Source organism: Borostomias antarcticus (genome assembly GCF_949987555.1).
Source record: "Borostomias antarcticus genome assembly, chromosome: 20".
NCBI lineage: Eukaryota > Metazoa > Chordata > Actinopteri > Stomiiformes > Stomiidae > Borostomias > Borostomias antarcticus.
In genome coordinates, this window is record NC_140253.1 from 11750225 (window position 1) to 11772424 (window position 22200).

Here is a 22200-nt window from a genome sequence, read left to right on the forward strand (position 1 = left end):
TTCCTTCCTCCACATCATCCAACAGCAGTACATATAAAGCAGCCATTGTGCGTCATTACGCATTGGAGTTGCATGCCTTTTTATACCCACCCACGGACATGATTATATGGAACAGGTGCATGACTGAACCGACCTCAGAAAAACTGGCCTCCATGATGTCATCCTGTGGGTTCACATTGGGTGGAACCACTAGCAGATACATGATGTAAAACTGTTCACACTCTGCAATTCAACCTCACCGTCCTTCAGTCTAGGCTAAAAACCTTTGATTAAAAAAGAAAAAGTGTTGAGTTGTGCCCTTCTTTGTCCAATCAGATCACTTCTGGATATCATTGTTTGCTAAAAAGGCCATTCACCATTGTTGCAGAGCACCCAGAGGTTAAAAAAAAACACAAAAAAAAACCTTCTAGTAGGCCTACTAGACAGGCCTGCTTTCTGTCCCCAGAGTTAAAACAAAACATGGAAAAGCAGCATTCAGTTTTTATGCTCCACATATCTGGAACAAACTTCCAGAAAGTCTGTTGCAAATCTCCGTTCTTTTAAATCAAGACTGAATACTTTTCTATTTGCCGCTGCTTTTTATTAAATCAAATAATTATTAATTCATACACTACACTGTATTTCATTTTTCTTACATTTTGTTTTAAACGTCCTTTTTGCATTTCGTTTTACATGACCTTTTACGTGTTTCTTGTACTTTGTCTTGATGCTTTTAATTTCTCATATAAAGCACTTTGAATTGCTTGTTGCTTGCCTTACCTATTAACTTCACAGATCTTCCCGTGTGAAAACCTCAATCTCACATCAGTAGGGAGGAGGGACCCGGTTAAAACCAGAGACAAACTGCATACACACATCTAGCGCATCCTAGTAGTGCATCAGCTCAGCAGCAAAACTGGACGAGGGTGTAGTTGGTCTATTCTAACAAAAGTAACAGCATCATGGAGATGAATGTGGATAAGAGTGACTATGTGAATGCATCTGAGAAACGGAGGGACAGAAAGCGGACCACAGTGACACCACGCTCAGGTAAGAAGAATACAATTAATGTGCGCGCACGCACCCAAACATGTCTTGACGTATGTGTGTGTGTGTTCATCCTACAGGGAGAAAAGTCCACAGACTGGTTGTTTTGACCCTAGGTCTGCTGTGTGTCCTACAAGCCACTCTCAATATCTCCCTGCGTCTCATCTTCTGTGAGTATATTGATCTTCTGTGAGTATATTGATATTCTGTGAGTATATTGATCTTAAGTGAGTATATTGATCTTGAGTATATTGATCTTCTGTGAGTATATTGATCTTGAGTATATTGATCTTCTGTGAGTATATTGATCTTCTGTGTTAGTTAAGTTCTTTTGCCTTTGTAAGGTAGGTATAGTTAGACCAGACAGATGGTTATGACCAGACCCAAATTATTCTGGCCTATGTATTGTACACTAATGCAGCTAAATGAACATGAATAATATGATGATTTACACTTCCCAATATTGTCACACGTCTGTGTCAATGAAATATTGTATTATTTTGACCAACGGAGGCCTATTCAAAGACTGCAAATCTAGATTCTGTAATTCTGATCTTGTAGCATCTGGAAATTCTTTGAAAAACCAGTACAAAACCTACAAGATCAAATTGATCTGGGATAGCAAAAAGGGGATTACAAAATCTGGATCATTCTGATCCAGATTAAATGTTTTGAAATACTGGGCCCAAGAGTAAAGAGTGGTTTTAATATCAGTATTACTGGATAAATACTAAGTACATTCCGATGTTAAAGAGTAGATGAGCTCAAAGCCGTTTTCAGAGCAATGAACCACAGACTCTCTGCATCAAACAAACCACAACTTCTCTCTCCTCTCAGCTGACGCTGATTGTCAGACAGACCAAAAATCCAGCTACAACATTCTGACTGAGGAGAGAGACCAGCTACAGACCAGGAACAACACCCTGACTGAGGAGAGAGACCAGCTACAGACCAGGAACAACACCCTGACTGAGGATAGAGACCAGCTACAGGCCAGGAACAACAACCTGACGGAGGACAGAGACCAGCTAAAGGAGGAGAGAGACCAGCTAAAGAAGGACATAGAAGGGCTGAATGAGAGAATCGGAAGTGAGATCAATGTATCTTCCTGGACATTAAAGGACAATGCTCGTTTTTGACAACCTGGACCTTATTTACGACATATTATAAGACGTTTGACTCACCGAGATCACTTTGGTGTAGTTCGGAGGCATGTAGAAGAAATTTAAAATCCAGCGCGAGCCAGTATATCCATGTAATGGCGGTGGTCGGGGCACTTAGAATGCAGTTTCTAAAAATCTATTTTCTGCCGCGAAACGGTTGTTTTCATCAATCTGTCTTGATGAATCGCTAGTTGTGCTTACATAGAGCATAGGCCTGTTGTGTTGTTTTTCACATGCCTCTGTAATATGATCTTTAGAAACGTCTTTAGACACGAAATAGCTTCCTCACTTGCACAGCATGCTGGAGCAACAATTGCGCGCTGTGCGAATGCGTGCTGGAGCAAGTGAGGAAGCTATTTCGTTTCGAAAGACGTTTCTAAAGATCATGGCATGTGAAAACCACAACAGGCCTATGCTCTATGTAAGCACAACTAGCGATTCATCAAGACAGATTGATGAAAACAACCGTTTCGCGGCAGAAAATAGATTTTTAGAAACTGCATTCTAATTGCCCCGACCACCGCCATTACATGGATATACTGGCTCGCGCTGGATTTTAAATTTCTTCTACATGCCTCCGAACTACACCAAAGTGATCTCGGTGAGTCAAACGTCTTATAATATGTGGTAAATAAGGTCCAGGTTGTCAAAAACGAGCATTGTCCTTTAAGTTCAAATGGAAAAGTAGTCTAGAGCTGCGCCAGGAAATATTTTCAGTTCTTTTTAGGTTGTTAATTTTATGTTGATTTGCTTCCTCTTCAGTTATGTGGCAGTTGACTATTCAAACATTTATTTAAACAGTCTTATATCTGTCCTCTGTTTCACTAAAACGGCATTATGTGGTATGAAGTGCTTGAAGGATGGAGGGAGTTTGGTGGCAGCTGGTACAACTACAACTTCAATGATAAGAAAACCTGGGAGGAGAGCAGACAGGACTGTGTGAGCAGAGGAGCAGACCTGGTGGTGATAAACAGCAGAGAGGAACAGGTGTGTGTGTGTGCGCGCACAAGTGTGTGTGTGTGAGAGAGAGAGAGAGAGAGAGAGAGAGAGAGAGAGAGAGAGAGAGAGAGAGTGAGTGAGAGAGAGAGAGAGAGAGAGAGAGAGAGAGAGAGAGAGAGAGAGAGAGAGAGAGACAGAGATGTATAGAGATATGTGTGATGATTAATTCCACCATCAATAGATGTTCATCAATAGGCTGATTGGAGGTTCAACTAGAGCAGAGCCCTGGATTGGTCTGACTGACATAAAGAGAGAGGGGACCTGGACCTGGGTGGACGGAACACCACTGACCACATCGTAAGACTGAAGACTGATTATCATTGATCTGGGTGTGGTTGTGTGTTGTTACAGTAGCTCATGCAGGACTAGACCGTGATTCTCTGTGTTGTCTGCACTGCAGGTACTGGGAGATTGGACGGCCTGATGGCCAAAATGGAACAGGCCATAATGCAACAGACCAGGACTGTGTGGAATTCTGGTCCCGTCCCACAGGCCAACCAGTCTGGAACGATGATGCATGTTTTGTAGAAAATGAGTGGATCTGTGAGAAATAGAATGTCCATTGGTGTTCTCTCTAAGCACTGCTGTTAAAGGATCTAGCTACTGTACATTGATAACAATCAAAATGATCTTGCACTGTCAGAATAGGAAATATGATGCTTACTGTACTGTAAGAAAAAAGTTGAACCCTGAGGGACTACGGTTTACTGTAGTTGAAGTGTAGTCTACATCGTACCAATACAGCAGCTGGCAGTTTATTTAGTGACGTTTGTGCTATAATTGAATATATGAGATGACCCACTCTCTGCTTTTTGCTTCATTCGGTTGTAAGAAAACATTAAAGGAGTAGTAAAGGGAAAATGCATGTTTAGCCCTGTTAAGGTTACTTATGATCTTATACCATGGCCTGGGTTAATACTCTTTTCTGATTGGCCAGCAGACGTGCGTTAAAACCGTATATACGCACACGTAGCACACGTAGTTCGGCTGAAGTTTAATTACCGATCTAAATCAATGCGCCGGCTTTGACAGCAACCTAAATGAGCTCATCCCATAGCCTGCTGTACCATTGCTAGCTAGCCATGAACGAAGTGTTGGATGCTGCATATTTGCTGTGCAACGCATCCATTGTCCAGTTGTCAAATCTATTTGCCAACAAACTCTTTATGATAGCCAGACACCTCACTGTCCCCAAATCAAAAACTGTTTTTTCACTTCGTGTTATAACGTGGTGGTGCACGTTAGTGGTGTAGTAGCCAGATATGATTTTGTTCAGTCTAAGACAGGGGTCTCAAACTCAAATTGGCTTGGAGCCACTGCTGGTATCGTCAACTCATAGGAGGGCCACTTCAACTACTACTAACTATTAGAAAGTGCAATATTTCGGAAAATGTCATTTTTTATTTCCATTACTAGACTCACAACTCAGTCTCTAAATGTTGCAAGACTATTCCCTAACTAACATTTTCATCATACAAATTCAAACCGGTTTCCATACATTTTTATATATTTTAACAGTTAGTGCTACAAATCTTTTTTCCTTACTTTTATTTGATCTTGAATAGCCTACATTTGTACTACCTACTATTCTGTTTTAGCTGCAAGATGCATCACTACTGTAAGCCTGCCCTGGACCTGTAGCTACTTGCATTTATTAAAGTTCAAGTTTGTTTCCATTTCTTACCAGACACTTGAATACATGTGTAGGCTACTACTCTATTTCTGGCTAGACACTTATCTTGAAAGACTGAGACGTTAGCCCTCTCAGCTGTGTGGCTCGTTTTTTCCTCTCGTCTCCCGACACTTTCCATGTTTAGTAGCCTAATGAATAGCTCATTATAATTCTTCAGAACGGCCACTTTGCATATCAGGCAGGTAGCATTTCCATTGAACTCTACAAAAAATACTGCAATGTCCATCTTTCTTGAAACTGTCTGTGTTCCTAACGTTAGTTAACCATGAAAACAGCCCCTCGGTGGCGAGCTGCATTCCGTTCATAGTCGCGTGTGGATCGATAGCACCTGTGACTGCATCGTTCACCTCACGCGCTGCGCACAATAACAGCATTTCGCCCCACGTTTGAGCGACTTGAATTTCGCATTGTAGGCCTGCCTGCCGGCGCCGTTTACAAGAAAGTATTTTGCGGGCCGGATGACATTATATTTCTGACATCATGTCGCGGGCCGGATGGAGTGGTGTGGCGGGCCGCAAATGGCCCGCGGGCCGCGAGTTTGAGACCCATGGTCTAAGAGTTGCAGTAAAAGAAGCCAGCCGTATAAAAAACGGTCTCCGCCTCATTTATTCATTTACAGTATATACGGAATCCAAATATATCACAATATGAAGAGGCAATTGCTGAATTCTAATAACCCTGTTGCTTCACATAATGATACAACACCTCCCGTCCTCGCAAATCCACTCACAATGAACGATACGACCATGGATGTATTGGATACGACTGACAATATACCACGACATGAAAACAATACTTTTGGAGTTGAGGACAATCTGGCTATCATACATAGTTTGTTGGCAACTAGGTTTGTCAGCTGGACGATTTATATGTTGCACAGCAAATATGCAGTAGCCTACACTTCGCTCATTGCTATCTAGCAATATCAGGTAGCTACAGTCATAGATATATGGGTACAGTAGGCTATGGAATTAGCTAGTTTGGGTTGCTAGGCTCATTGTTTGGTTGCTAGGTCGTATCCAGGGTTGAGAGACATTGCCGAAAGAAAAGGTAACGGACACTTTCCATTTCACTTACGGTTCCAAACCCATGTTAACTATTGGATGTCATCGCTGTTCCTCCAAGAAATTATATTCAATTTGTAATTCCATAGCAACGTGATTTAGCAGTTAGGGACTATAATGACACTCAGCAATGAGCAACACATAAATAAAATTTCTTTATATTTTAATGTAGAAAATGCGAGTAAATGGCACATATTTATTTGTCTTTGGCATGTGGGGCCATGGTATAAGCGGGATAATCAACTCATAGGTGTGCGTTAAACGGTTTTAAGGCACTTCGCTGCGCGTCGGGTGGTTCTTCGCCTCCACGTCGTGCCTTAAAACCGTTTAATGCACACCTACTCGTTGATTATCCCTTACATATATATGTTTTTTGAATGATTTTTCACGGTGCCCACCCACATCCATTGTATGACCAAAACGGTGGTAGAGCAATTATCAGACTTTCTCAAAAGTGCTAGTTTTGTCAACGTTTTGATCTGAACCATTGTATATGATCATAAGAAACCTTAAAACAGGGCTAAACATGCATTTCCCTTTACTACTCCTTTAACTGCTGTCTTTTTAATCAATAAACAAGCCAGATGCAATATTAAACATGATGTTGATGCATGCTGCTTTGTGGTAATGAAGGAGTAGAAATGTGATATTTTCTTCATGAATATGAATACATATGAAATGTTTTAAGTGTTACTCATTTATGTGCTTAAAGTATTTAACTCCCAGACTTCTAATTTAACTAAACGCCCCCTGAGGACTTTCGACTCTGGACATCCAGAAAAAAGCTCAAATGACTCTCCTAAATCGTCCGGCAAAGATGCATCGGTCTTTTTTTTTTGGTTGCTTGCGTCGTGGCAACGTGAAGCAGATATGGTTATGCTCATGTCCGACCGTTTGTCCCTCTACAGTAAATGAGAGGATTCAGTGAATGACATGTGTACAGGTTCTGACCACTGGTGTTCATTCGCCATATTTCTCGTTCTGAGACGCCCGTTCCGCCTAGAGTGAAATGCCAATTGCAAATTCTCGGCCAATGAACATGGGACTCCGGGACATCCGCGGAGCTTGGCATCAGAACGCCCGTACTACCCAGATACTGCTGTCCCGTCTGTGTGTGGTGGTGGCTGAGACGCCACTCTACCTGTTGCGTTTTCCTGAACTCCTCGATGATCTTGGCGGCCATCTCATAGTCCTCCAGGAGGTGGTAGGCGATGGCGTAGCCTATCCACGAGGCCCTCTGTGCCGGCCGCAGCTGCAGCAGCTGGTATCTCGTCTCCTGTGGTGAGAGAACAGGACGGAGGTTAGCGGTTAGCTTAGCTCCCCTGCCCATAGAGAAAGAATAGGACGGGGGTTAGCAGTTAGCTTACCCCGCCTCCTATAGAGGGAGAATCGGACAGAGGTTAGCGGTAAGCTTATGAGGACGAGAGAGAGAATAGCGCTACTGGCAGAAGAGGAAGTAGGTGTGTGTCCCGGTGATGTCATGGTACCCAGATTAAGCTGTCTCTCTCTCTCGCACGCACACACGAACACCGATTTCATACACACACACTCGCAATCCGCAGCTGCTAAACTTACTGCACGCACAGGGCATTTCAGATTTGACACAGCCGCGTGAATGAAGCCATCCTTCTTTCCAGACGAGCTGGAATAGAGCGCGGTGGCGCGTGGAGAGAGGGGAGGGCCCATGTGAAAGAGGTTCCCACAGGACGAGGCAGAATGGAGCCTCTTTAAGCATAATCCCCCTGACCCTCCCTCCACTCTCGCTTAGGACACTCGCCTTGTCTGACCCCTCCCTCGTCCCCCTCTCCACTCCTCTCCCCATCGTCCCTCTCTCCCTTCCTCCCTCCGTCCTCCTCACCCTGTACCCTTCACCCCTCTCTCTCTACTCCTCCCTCCGCATTCCCTCCATTCTCAGCCTGCCTGTACCCTTCACCCCTCTCCTCTCCCTCTGCTCCTTCCCCATCCCTCCATCCTCAGGCCGTACCCCTCACCTCTCTCTCCCCTTCTCTCTCCCCTCTCTCTCTCTCACCCGGTATCCCTCCAGGTCTCTCATCTGGATCTGGAGGAGGGACAGGTCTCTGAGGATCTGCAGGTTGTCCTTGTCCCACTTCAGGGCGTTGCGGTAGCACTTGATGGCCTCGTCGTACTTCTTGTCGGACCGCTGCAGCAGGCCGTACACGTGCCAGCCTGGGAGCGCCGGGGTTAAGGGAACGCAACGCACACACACACTCACACTAGGGCTGCTCGATTATGGCAGAAATCATAATCACGATTAATTTGATTGATATTGAGATCACGATTATTTAACACGATTATTCATTGAATTTTTTTTTTATCCAAAGTTTTAACATTTTCTTAACAAATCAAATTATACATTGACTTTGATAACAATTCATTTATTAAATGTTGACAGTGGCTTTTCTTTTTAACAATGTTCTTTGGATTAGATACATTTCTCCCATGGGAGACAAATAGTGAACCTTGACCTTGATAAATAAATAAATAAAAGTGCCAAAACTGATAAATAAAGAAGCTTTAAAGCTCCGCCTTAGCTCTCTTGTCCACCTCTCTTTCTGCTGCCATAATCTTCTTCTTGTCGTGTTTTGTTCGAGAGGAGCATGCGTGCACCTCGCTTGACAACTCGTCTCGCTTTGAACTAAAGTGTTTGTTTTGGGGCTTTGGGGGGTGGGGGAGGGGTCAAGCACAGTATAGCTCTACAGTGTAGGGTGCGCTTGATTTGTGCAAAATCGTTTTATGGCAAGTATTTTGTTTTAATGATTGTTGACAGCCCAAATCTTAATCTAGATTAAAATCCGATTAATCGAGCAGCCCTAACACACACACACGCGCGCGCACGCACGCACGCACGCACGCACACACACGCACACACTCACCCACAAAAACCAACCGGCCCTTCCTTGAGTGACCTATCTGTGTGTTGTAATGTCAGTGGGCCACAAGTGTTGATCCTCTCACAAATCTTCACAAACTGGCCCTGTAGCCCTTTCTATAACTGTGTGTGTGTGTGTGTGTGTGTGTGTTCTAGGGCTGTGTTGACTGCAGGCTACTGTAGGTCCAGGTTGAGATAACACACCCTTATCAGGTTTTACTCAAGTGTCTGCACGTGTGTGTGTGTGTGTGGGGGGGGGGGGGGGGGGGTCCTGAGGGGAACCTTGGTAGAGATATTCTATTCAATGTCAAACCGGTGAGTCTGTGAAAATGTGTGTGTAGACATCAACAGCGTCCCATTGACATTTTTTCAACTACTGACCACTGGGTTCGACTCTATACCCTTGAGGAACGACAACAGGCGTGCGCGCGCACACACACACACACACACACACACACACACACACAGACAGACAGACACAGACAGACACAGACAGACACAGACACACACACAGACAGACAGACAGACACACACACACACGCACGCACGCACGCACGCACGGGCATACACTCCCGTCTCAGGTAGACAAGGATACAGACGTGGCTCTTGAGGTCGTTGCGGAGGCCTCGTCTGACCAGGTCGTACGCCTCCTCCTTCTTCCCCAGACAGTTCAGCGTTAACCCCTTCATCGCCAGGGTCTCTACACAGAAGAGATGGGGGGAGGGAGAGAGAAAGAGACAGACAGAGAGAGAGAGAGAGGGACACGAGAGAGAGAGTGTGACAGGGAGAGAGAGAGTGAGGCACAGGGAGAGAGAGTGAGAGGGAGAGAAGGACACGAGAGAGTGTGAGAGAGAGAGAGACAGAGGGACAGGAGGAGAGAGTGAGAGGGAGAGAGAGAGGGACACGAGAGAGTGTGAGAGGGACAGGGAGAGAGAGAGAGCGAGAGAGAGTGAGAGGGAGAGAGAGGGACAGGGAGAGAGAGAGTGTGAGAGGGAGAGACAGAGAGAGTGAGAGGGAGAGAGAGAGGGACAGGGAGAGAGAGAGAGAGAGGGTTGAAAAGAAGGGAGAATATGGTTGTTGAGACAGGTATCTCTGTCAGGCGGCTGTGGCGCGAGGACACATAACCTCCATCTTCCTTTACCTCCGTGCTCGGCGAATTTGGGGTTGGACAGGATCTGTTTGCAGAACTTGAGTCCGTTTCTGTACTGCTTGTGTTCGTAACATCGCTGTCAGGGCGGAGGGAGAGAGGAAGAGAGAAACTTTTGAGGCACTTTATTGAAACACCCTCACGATAAAACACCCTTTCAAACCGTGCATTTATAAATCGGCACGTTCTTACAAACAAACCTTTTTCCAACCACCCCAACAGTACAGGCGGCCCATCCGGGACCCCGCGCCCTCTCAAATTCGACCGCACCCCTTATCAGCACAGAGTACGCGTCGTCCCACCCCCCCACGCCCCGGAGGCGCGCCGGGGCCGCACCCCGTGTCCGTTGGCCCCCTCCCTCTCACCAGAGAGAGAGAGAGAGAGAGAGAGAGAGAGAGAGAGAGAGAGAGAGAGAGAGAGAGAGAGAGAGAGAGAGAGTTTCTTCGAGAACCTCTTCCGGGACGCGCTCCTTCGCTCGGTATGTCCACGTTGTGTTCTAACTTGTAGCGACTGGCGAGACTAAGCTGCTCGATTTGGCGTGTGTGTGACGGGGTCCCGGCGGGCTCTGGAGCAGAAACCCCCCCCAAGCACTGAACCGTGAACAGAAGACAGGCTCTCCCTCCTAGGAGGGACATGAGGTTAGTCTCTACAGACACACACCTGCACACAGAGCTGGCCCTGACAACACTACTACCACCGAACCCTCATCCATAGGAAAGCGCATAATGACATAACGGTGCATAGCAGAGTGTAGATGGGTCTACAAAGTCAGCATGGCCATTATTCAACAGGCCGAGTCTCACCAACACTGCAAATGAGCCAGTCCCAATCAAATCGTTCACTGTTGCCCCAGCGTTGTCTACAGGAAGGGAAAATGTGTGTGTGTGAGAGAAAGAGAGAGATCGATAGATAGATACAGCCTACAGAGAGAGTTTATGTCAGGTCGGGAGTTTATGATAGGTCGGGAGTTTGTGTCAGGTCGGGAGTGTGTTGGCCTGTACGTGCGAGACAGAGACTGTGTGTGTGTGTGTGTGTGTGTGTGTGTGTGTTAGTGTGTGTGTGTGTGCGGGTGGGGGGCATAGACAGATATAGGCTATAGACAGAGTTTATGTCAGGTCAGGGGTTTGTCAGGTCGGGAGTGTGTGGGTCCGTACGTGCGAGGCAGTGTCTGTGTGTGCGCGTGTGTGTGCGCGTGTGTGTGGGGGGAGGGGGCATAGATAGATATAGCCTACAGAGAGAGTTTATGTCAGGTTGGGAGTTCATGTCGGGTCGGGAGTGTGTTGGCCTGTATGAACAAGACAGACTGTGTGTGTGTGTGTGTGTGTGTGTGTGTGTGTGTGTGTGTGTGTGTGTGTGTGTGTGTGTGTGTGTGTGTGTGAGTGTGTGTGTGTAAAATACCACTGATACTGAGTGGGGCGGTGTCAGCCTCGGCCACAGACCCAGGGCCAGCTTTAAGCTCTCCATTCAAACACATCCGGTCTGGATCCGCGGAGGTCAGCTGGCCCTAAATCAGTGACCCGGGGTCAGAGCGCTCAGGGAACCTGCTGTTTCAGATTATTGACGTCTAGGGTGCAGGGCCCACGGTGTCGGTTTGTAACTGGCCGTTAATAGGGTCTAGAATCTAGTCTCTTGACTGGATGACTGAACCTTTTCACTCTGAAACCCAAAGCATTACGCTGACTTCATCAAAACTAATTGCACCCCACACGCTATGAGACAGATAGACATAAGAACAGGAGCTATCATGAAGAGAGAGAGAAAGAGAGAGAGAGAGAGAGAGAGAGAGAGAGGGAGGGAGAGAGAGAGGGAGGGAGAGAGAGAGGGAGGGAGAGAGAGAGGGGCGAGTGACACAGCCGCAAGCCAGCGCTGAATAGAGTTGACTGTTGAGTCACCGGCAAACTCGTTATCCACTTTAAGACCCAAAAATGTTTCTCTGGAGGCCTGCGGCGTTTCGTTCCAGATGCGAGGCCTGCTGCCCGTTAGCTGGGCGTACGTGGGCCGGTCCCTCAGACCCTCGCTCTGCTCCGCCTCCTGGGCCTGCAGATCTGCATCCTATCATCCTACCAAAGTCACACAACTGAATGTGCGAGATACAGGCAATGCTATCCAGTTAGAAATGATAGCTTCACGATTGGCAAAATGGCAACGTCTTATAATCAAAGCAAGAGACAAATGCGCGATCAAAATTGTCAGAAAAACAGAGACGTAAGAGCGGGATTAAAACCCTTCAAGGCCGCAGCCAAGTGCTACTATACTGTGTTTACGTAGGTGTGAGAAGTAACAAGGCGGCCTGAGTGGCACACACACACACACACACACACACAACTTTAATGTCACCTTAGTAACACCAGCAGTGCTTATCTGGCGTGTTCGACACCTCGCACCCAGAATAGCTTGGGCCGCGGCGGCGACGCAGCGCCAAACAGAGGTGTCTGTTCTGACAGCTAACACTAAGGCTAGCGCAGGCCACGCGTCTCTGGGGTCATGCCGCAGACTGACCCTGCCGCAGTGACCTTCCTAACGGATGCCGTGGGGCCGGTCAATGCCTCCGAGCGGCTGTGGACGCTAAGGAGCCGAGCCGCCTTGGAGGGTGCCAAGATTCTTTGATGCCAAGACTCTATGGACAGTAATGTTTACTTCTTCATCAGCGTGGACATACTTGAATAGGCATACTGTACCTGAATAGGCATGTTTTTGCGGAATCTAGGCATCCTTTTATCTATGGGTATACACGTGTTTATTGTTTACCGTTTATTGCATTGCACTCTTGTATATTTTGTGTTTACTGTACATTTGTATTTAGTCCTGGTAGTGCTTTTTTTGTTGCAAAACAAAATGTCCTCCTGGGGATCAATGAAGTCTGTCTGTCTGTCCTTAGTATGTCACTTTCCCTTCAGAGTAAAACGCAACAAAACATGGACATAGGGCGACTACCTCTCAAATCCAGCTGCATTTGAACATATTTCATGGGGAGTGTATGGTCGGGACAAAATGAAAAACTCATCCTGCCCAGAAAGTGAGCTTCTGTAGCTATAGCCAACTCCCTGAAGTGAGTTAACGTGGAAGAAAGTCCAAGTAGCCTAAATCTCACTGCATCTGCCAGATATGCTACCGACAGCTCGACTCGATACTTAAAAAAAAGGAAAGCTGCCGTCTGCCGCAGCGAGAGCTTCTGAGTACTCAGATTCATCTATGCTTGGCTAAGTGACCAGAAACGTATGTTCGGCTACAGGCCTATTCAGTTGTGTCTGTGCGTGTGGGAGTGAACCACCCCTCTATGCAGGCTCCAGCAATGGAATCCATTCTATTCTATCAGAGGTTGGAGGCTTGCCCATAATGCAGGCCTACTGCCAAGTCTGGAGGGAGAACAGACAAGAGGGGTGTGGCAGGACAGGCAGCCCTCAGTTCACTTTGTCAGGCACTCTGGCATAACTTGAGTCTAATGTCGATAATAGCCTATTTTTACGCCAGGTGTCAAATTCCAACAGGGCCTTAGTCTTGCAACTTGAATTTGAGTGTGAAGACATAAAGTAGTCTATGATGTAAAGATGTCAACTTGCTAGGCCTAATGATCAGTCGTCAAATCCCACTGGCACACTGACTGAATTAAACTATGGGATGCAGGTAACCAACAAGGTAACCAATGCATTAAGTGCTTTCCAAACAGGAAGTGATTCTTTGACCTCTGTGCGGCCTGGTAGACGGATCCATCTATGGAACTGTGTTCAGTAGTCAGTAGAAATGCGATGCACAGAGTCCACGCAGCATCCTGCTCTCAATGACAGACAGTTGTTCCCGTTCTACTCTGATAGAGTTGTCATTTGAGCATTCTCTCTAAGGCAACCCGAACAACAACAGAGCCTGGAGGACATTCACGTGGAAGGACTTTGACACCACAAATGTCAACAAGAACCTACTAGCCATACATTACCAGTCAGGCCTGTGTCCCCAAACATGTACCTGAACTGAGGGCCAGGATATAGGCTGGGGGGGGTCGTGGCGGGTAACAACTTCAGTTTTACTTTACAACTTCAGCAAGTGGCAGCTCCCCTTCATTTGCAAGCGCTTTGCAAATGGGGCATGAACACTTAACGGAATCCCTCGCTATGTTGGCCGAGCAGTGATGGAAAGCAGCTAACCTTCCTTCACAACAAGCCAATATCATAGCGAACATCAATTTGTTGAAAAACCAAACCGTCTGGGTATATATATCACTTAGTTCATGCGTTTATCAGGAAAGGCTAATGTGCTACGGCTAATGTAAGCTAGCTAGCAAGTCCAGCTTCCTCGCTTCACTCCAGGCCTGAATAGTTCACTGTGCATCTAGCAAACATGGATAACGTCAGCCATGAAGTGCTGACAGCTAACCCGCTAGCTCACGTTAGCTGCACCCATTGTTGAGCTATCACAATGGGGCAATTCTCCGATATTATGGTCTTCTACTGACTAACAACTGGGTTGACTAGTTAATAGTTAACTAGTGTTGTTAGCTAGAATAGTTAACGACAGTGCTTAGTTGCAGCCTGTAAGCAAACGATTCAATGCTAGCTGGCTAGCCTGCATAGGTACTGTACAGTTGGTTAGTTGCTAGCTAGATAGCTAGTTACTTGCTAGACATAGCTAATTAACACCAATTTGACACATTATATAGCTAGCAAGGAATTGGCTGAATGCAGCGACCCGACTGCTCGTTTGGGAAGCATCTGGCAAAAGGCAAAGATCAAGTCATCAAGTCTAGTTGTGATGGCCAGCTAGCTACATTGGTCGAGAGGCCTTCTCTGTTGCTAGCCGCTGTATAAACGAGTCTGATCAAGCTGCCCGGTACCACTGAAGGGAAAGTGACATAGCTAATGCTATCTACCTAACTTAACGTTCAATGAAATTGACACGGCACAAACTTGCTTTACTAACGTTAGCTACCTAACTAGCTAGCACTAGTTAGATGGGTACAAGCATGGCCAGGACAGTAAACAAAGGGCCTGGTTGACAGCTTGTTTGGTTCCCATTCAATGATTGCCATTTCGCTAGCCAAAAGCTACAGACATAGGTAGCTAACGTTAGCAGGCAAGCTAGTCTAACTACCTAATAACCGAGGCCGACTAGCCGAGCCAGCAACATTCGTAACGCAGAACCGATGCCGAGGCCAGGGGGACCCAGCCGGGCAGGAGACACGAAGGTGCCGGTGTGGATCTTTAAAAGTGACTCTGCTCGCCAGCCAGACATCAACATGCATCAGCGTCAACTCACCAAGATCCTCTTGAACAGAGCATTTTCTTTAGGCGGTAAAGTAATTGACGGCATCTTTGTGGTGGCAATTCAAAATCCCCCCTCGACCTCAGCACATGTAGATAAAGACTAACGAGTTTAATGTGTCGCCAGATCTCCCCCCCTTCTCTCCACTCGATTGCTCCGTTTTCGGGCTCTCCTCTCTCCGCCCTCACGTGGTGACGGTAGGCACTCGGCAGCGCTCGGCTCGGCTCGGCTCGGCTCGGCTCGGCTCGGCTCGGTACCCTTTAAGCCCAAAATGGCAGTAAAGCTAACTTATCGTGTCAAATCCACGTAGCTATAAGTAGCGATGGCGAAACGAGGCTTTCTGAAACACCAAGCTTTTTAGGCACATCTAAAAAGATTAATTACTCGAAGCCTCATTAAATGCTTTGTAGCCTACGCTACTGACACCTGCGGGCAAAGATAATTTAGAGCAGCCAATATCACTGCGCACCTGTCGGAGCGCCGAAATATTACTGATATAGGCCTAACTGATTTTTTGATTCACCTGGTGTAGTGAATGTGTGTGTGAATGGGTGACTGAGAGGCCATTGGAAATACATGGGCTAAAGTTTCGTCCTGTCCAGAGCGAAATCAGTCGGCGTTCCATAGAAATACATGGGCTAAAATTTCGTTCAGTCCAGAGCGAAATTGTTATGAAATTCGTTCTGTGTAGAGCGATCCAATAGATTACTTTTCGTTTTGGCTGGAACGAAAAGTCGTGATATACGGTTGACCATTTACAACTGTAGGCTGAGCCTAATTGGCGTGTGCTGCATATAAACCAAGGGAAGGGGAAAAGTATGCCTATATGTGTATTGTTATTTATCTGAATCTGTCTGCAATAAAGTTTAATTGAATAGAGGAACAATGGAGTCCTAGCTGTATTTGAGAACAAACCATCTTCCCTTAATACGAGGCTTAGAATAATCTTCCTCTGCCTGGATCAATGATAGCCTAAAGGTGTGTTAAACAGCTCTTGCTCTATTGCTGGGGCAGTGGTTAAATTAACCAAAGGAATGGTTGTGATTACACTGAATGATATAGGCTACTCAAACCCCATAGTAGTGATTATCATTAGGCTATGTTTGTTGTTGTAACTATTTCTGACTAAAGTAGATGATAATGACATGTTATAATCTGGGCCTATTGGTCAAAACATGAAAATTGGTAAATAGCCTAATAAATCTATTTGAGTGACCATGTTGACTAAACATGCAGAACAGGAAGAATGATAAAGAGGGACAATTGTGAGGGGTGCAGTTGGGCAGTAGGCTAAATGTGCTTCTATAACTGGGCAGTGACAGTGAATGTGCTTCAGCAGGCATATGGACAGTGAAACTGAGGACTGAGTGATTGTATAACTGGGCAGTGACATTGACTAGGCCTACTACTCCTCAACTCCTACTCCTCCAGCAAACTCCTGCAAAGCAACCCTGCACACTTCTACTACACTTTCAACTCGATGCAACAACCAACCAACCAACGACTACGACCTTCAAACATGGAGGTATAATATAACTGGAGACAGCATTGAAAATGGCTGCCTATTCATTTCAATGAAAGTTGCTCACCGGCGCATGAAGCCATTTGACGTAGTGGCCAAAGCCCGGTATTGCAAGTCACCTCACGGCATGCGGCCCAAGAACCTTATTTCCCATGTTAGTGGATGATGATAGATAGGGCTAGAAAAGGAAAACAAAATTTTTCTCGGTATCATTCAGCATCAGAGACCAATCTAATCAATATAAACTTTTAATTCAATGGGGTTTTGTTTGTTTTTGAAGCCACCAATACCTGTATCGAGCCATTTGAAACATGTGCTGTGCACGAGCCTCGGGGACGCTGGTCGCGCGTTCGTGAGTCCTGCGAGCTCGGCGGAAAACACGTCACCATAGGAAGACCCGCCCTACTCTGCCTCTGATTGGATAGGAAGTCATGTAATGACGTCGGCTAACATGCTAAGCTTTTAGCAATGAAGCTGCTACGATGATGCTAATCATAGATATGAACGTATGTCTATGATGCAAATGATCATGACATGTGGTTACTTTAGGACATCGTTGGAAAAGATCTAGAGGGTAAGTGGGTCAATGTTGAATAACTTAGCTAACATTATCTAATGTTACATTTCTTTATATTAACATCAACTATGTTGAGATGTGCCCTCAAATTAGTAATGTTTATTCGTTTTGGTTGTTATTTATGATGGGCAAACTTAATGTTCTGTTAATTGATTGCTTTAGTTTTTCCTAATGATGCACTGATTGATGCACTGATTGACTAACGACAGCCACTGTGTGTTTCTGGGCGTGGTCAATAAAAGGTCTCCCTCACCACAGTTGCTAACCTGGTCAGCTGTGAGTGAGGTGAGCAATGACAAGTCTCCCTCGAGTCCTACTCTATTTTCGTATTTAGTTCCTCCGTCAGTTCGGTGCTTGTTTTATTGTTGGGTTCAGATGCAGTGCTGTAGCCTATACTGCTAACAGGTTATGGGCCCAGAGTAACCCAAGGACAAACAATTAGAGGTCCACCAGGTGTTTTCAGTGAGCTGAGATTAGCACCATGAGTAGTGGCAGAGCCACAGATACAAGCCGAAGATATGATACAAGCCGTTGGTCCCGTCTCGTGTTCGACGGAGACGAAAAGAACTACGAGCTATGGGAGACTAAATGTTTGGGCCACCTCCGTCTGCAAGGGCTTAGGGACACCATTTTATTCGAGCCAGACACTGAGGATGCAGGCGAGCTGGTGGAAGACGATTTAAAGAATGCCGAAGCATATGCGGAGCTAATACAGTTCCTGGACGACAAAAGTTTATCGCTTGTAATGCGAGAGGCAGCTGACGACGGGCGGCGAGCACTAACGATCCTAAGAGACTATTATGCAGGTAAAGGGAAGCCACGCATCATTAGCCTGTATACAGAATTGACTTCACTACAAAAGCTTAACAGTGAAAGCGTGACAGAGTACGTGATACGTGCCGAGACCGCCATCACCGCGTTAAGAAATGCGGGAGAGACATTGAGTGACGGCCTATTGGTAGCCATGGTTCTTAAGGGCCTGCCCGAGTCCTTCAAACCATTTGCCATCCATGTCACACAACGTGATGAGACAATGCCTTTTGCTGAGTTTAAAACGAAGCTACGAAGCTACGAGGACACAGAGAAGATGCGTGCACCAAAAACTGAAGACAACGTGATGAAGGCGCGGACACAGCAGAGAGCGAGCCCCGCCAATGCAAGTGACCGGGGAGCTGAGAGGCCCGCAGCAGACGTGGTGTGCTTCAGATGCGGCCTGAAAGGACACCTAGCCAGAACCTGCCGGCACAAGCTGTGGTGTGGGCACTGCAAGAGCAGCACACACCGGGACACGACATGCAGACGCAAGCAGAGTGGAGACGGCGTGCGCAAGGTTTCCGGGGGGACAGATTACAACGAGTATGCATTCCGGGCAGCAGAGATCGAGCCAGGGCGTGGAGTCGACGTGAGGGGCCTGATGGTCGACTGCGGGGCAACCTTGCATATCATCACAGACCTTGCAAGATTCAAGAGGTTTGATGATGAGTTCCAGGCCGAGACCCACTGCGTGGAGCTGGCAGACGGCACGAGGTCCAAGGGAGTGGCAGAGCGTCGAGGCGATGCTGAGGTCTGCCTAATCGACAGCAGAGGCAGACATCTCACCACAACACTGAGGCAGGCGCTCTACATTCCATCCTACCCACAGGACATTTTTTCTGTGAAAGCCGCCACTTCCAGCGGAGCCACCGTCGTCTTCAAGAGAGGGAAAGACGTTCTGATCCACAGAGACGGTACAGAATTCCACATTCACGTACATGACAGGCTATATTATTTACACACTGTACACGATGATGGATGTGATGACCAATGCAGGGGATGTTATGACATGCAAACATGGCACGAGATACTGGGGCATTGCAATTTTGATGATATTCAGAGGTTACCTGATATTGTTGATGGCATGAAAATTAAAGGTCCAACAAACAAACCTCCACATTGTGAGGTGTGCATCCAGGGGAAGTTTTCCCAAACTAGAAACAGAGATCCTGATGTGAGAGCTAGAGCACCTCTAGAGCTAGTACACACAGATTTGGCTGGACCAATCCACCCAGAGTCCAGAGATGGTTACAGATATGCACTCTCATTTACTGATGACTTTTCCAGTGCCGTGTTTGTGTATTTCTTAAAGAACAAAAGTGACACTGTTCTAGCTACAGAGAAGTTTCTGGCCGATACAGCCCCACACGGCAAGGTTAAATGTTTCAGATCTGATAATGGTACTGAATACACAGGGAAACATTTCCAGGCTTTACTCATTAAAAATGGGATTAGACATGAAACCTCTGCACCATACTCCCCTCACCAGAATGGCACTGCTGAGCGCAACTGGCGTACACTTTTTGATATGGCAAGGTGCATGTTGATTGAAAGTGGGCTGCCAAAACAATTGTGGACTTATGCAGTCCAAACTGCTACTGTAGTGAGGAACAGGTGTTTCAATAAGCGAACAGAGCAGACAGCGATCCAAATGCTGACAGGAAGACGGCCCAACTTGTCCCGAATGCAAAGTTGGGGATCGGAGTGTTTTGTTTATAAACAGGACAAGAGAAAACTTGACCCAAGGTGTGAAAGGGGTATTTTTATTGGGTACGACAGAAACAGCCCTGCATACATTGTCTACTTTCCTGACAGTAAGAAAGTGCAGAAGCACAGATTGGTCAAGTTTGTGGCTAAAACAAGTGTAGAGCAGCAGACACAGACTACTGTTCCACCTGGAGATGATGACTTTATTCAGTACAGGTCCAGCAGTCCAGACCACCATGTTCCAGTAGTAGCTAAGCCTGAAGTGAGCCCCCACCAGCCACAGACCGTTAAGGTCGAGCCGGAGAGTGAGCCTAGATATCCTTCTAGAGAGAGGAGGAGGCCAGACAGATACACAGATTGTCGTGTGTCTAGATATGTGTCTGATGAGGAGACTGACCAGGTCCAGAGTAACATAGATTACTGCTATCGTGTGATGTGTAACATACCTGTTTCGTTTACAGAAGCTGTAGCCTCAGATAAATCAAAAGAGTGGGTCACTGCAATGGATGAGGAAATGCACTCACTTAGAGAGAACAACACATTCACCCTAACCAACTTGCCCGAGGGTAAGAAAGCAGTGGGGGGTAGATGGGTGTTTGCTATTAAGAAAAATGTTGATGGATCTGAGAAATACAAGGCCCGATATGTAGCAAAGGGATATAGTCAAAAGAGGGGTGTAGATTATGAGGAGACATTTTCTCCCACAGCTAACTTGACAAGTATCAGAGTGTTGATGCAGAAAGCAGCACAGGACAATTTGATTTTGCACCAAATGGATGTAAAAACAGCCTACTTGAATGCACCTATAGACTGTGAGATTTACATGGAACAGCCAGAAGGGTACGAGATGAAATCCAACACAAATGGAAAACTGGTCTGTAAGCTAGAAAGGTCATTATATGGGCTAAAACAATCGGGCAGAAATTGGAACAAGGTGTTACATGAGTGTCTGACCAAAAGTCTGTTTGTACAGAACCAGGCTGACTATTGTGTTTATACAAAGGAGATGGATCGCGAGAAGGTGATCATTGTCATTTGGGTTGATGACTTAATCATTGCAGCAAGTGATGAAAATGTTTTGAAGGTTGTGAAGGACATGCTTACAGCAAGGTTCAAAATGAAGGATTTAGGCAAGCTGAGACATTTTCTTGGCATTGATTTCAACCAGAGTGATAATTGTGTAACAATGTCACAAACAAAGTATGTTGAGAAAATACTGGAAAGATTTGACATGCAGAATTGTAAGCCTAGGTCAACGCCGTGTGAACAAAAGCTGAACTACACTGCTGATGCAGAATTGATGCATGATGTCACTAGGTACAGAGAGGCAGTGGGCAGCCTCATCTATTTGACTATCTGTACAAGACCTGATTTGAGTTTTGTTGTGAGCAAACTGTCGCAGTACTTTACTGAACCTACTGAACAGCAATGGAGTACAGTTAAACATGTACTGAGGTATCTCAAAGGCACAAGTAACAAGGAGTTGTGTTACAGGAAAAGTGATGAGAACCTGGGTCTACAAGCGTACAGTGATGCGGATTGGGCTGCGGATGTTGATACCAGACGAAGTACAACTGGTTATTGTGTAAGTCTAGCCAAGAATGGAACTTTGGTTTCATGGAAGACCAAAAAGCAGCCCACCGTAGCACTGTCGACTTGTGAAGCGGAGTACATAGCTCTAACTGTGACAATTCAGGAATGTTTGTACCTCATACAACTGTTAGAAGGTATTGACAAACAACAGTATAGTGTACCTAAGGTATATCAGGATAACCAAGGGGCAGTTGCTTTAGCCAAAAATCCTGTATCCAGACAAAGATGCAAACATGTGGACATCAAGTACCATTTCATACGGTCCATTGTAAATGATGGGAGAGTACTTTTAGAGTATTGTCCAACAGAAGAAATGGTAGCGGATGTGATGACTAAACCTGCAACAAGATTTAAGTTAATTAAGTTTGCAAAATTTATGTTTGGACATTAACTGAAGGTGTAAAGTGCATTTTTTTTTATTTTCTTTAAATAATGTGAGAGCAAGTGGGGGTGTTGAGATGTGCCCTCAAATTAGTAATGTTTATTCGTTTTGGTTGTTATTTATGATGGGCAAACTTAATGTTCTGTTAATTGATTGCTTTAGTTTTTCCTAATGATGCACTGATTGATGCACTGATTGACTAACGACAGCCACTGTGTGTTTCTGGGCGTGGTCAATAAAAGGTCTCCCTCACCACAGTTGCTAACCTGGTCAGCTGTGAGTGAGGTGAGCAATGACAAGTCTCCCTCGAGTCCTACTCTATTTTCGTATTTAGTTCCTCCGTCAGTTCGGTGCTTGTTTTATTGTTGGGT

The 22200-nt window shown here is 45.9% G+C and overlaps 1 protein-coding gene across 1 annotated transcript in view; it reads right to left on the reverse strand.

Moving 5' to 3' along the window:
- The window catches only part of naa15b (N-alpha-acetyltransferase 15, NatA auxiliary subunit b), a gene marked incomplete at its 3' end in the record, with an annotated part of 31546 nt that extends 16190 nt beyond the window's left edge, over nucleotides 1-15356 (reverse strand). The window contains exons 1-5 of the mRNA XM_084454605.1: nucleotides 15230-15356; nucleotides 9977-10061; nucleotides 9431-9535; nucleotides 7975-8132; nucleotides 7087-7221 (exon numbers count right to left, since the gene is read on the reverse strand). Coding sequence (XP_084310731.1) covers nucleotides 7087-7221; nucleotides 7975-8132; nucleotides 9431-9535; nucleotides 9977-10061; nucleotides 15230-15283 — 537 coding nt within the window. The 5' untranslated portion in view covers nucleotides 15284-15356. The remainder of the gene's footprint in view (nucleotides 1-7086; nucleotides 7222-7974; nucleotides 8133-9430; nucleotides 9536-9976; nucleotides 10062-15229) is intronic.
- Between the last annotated feature and the right edge of the window lie 6844 nt (nucleotides 15357-22200).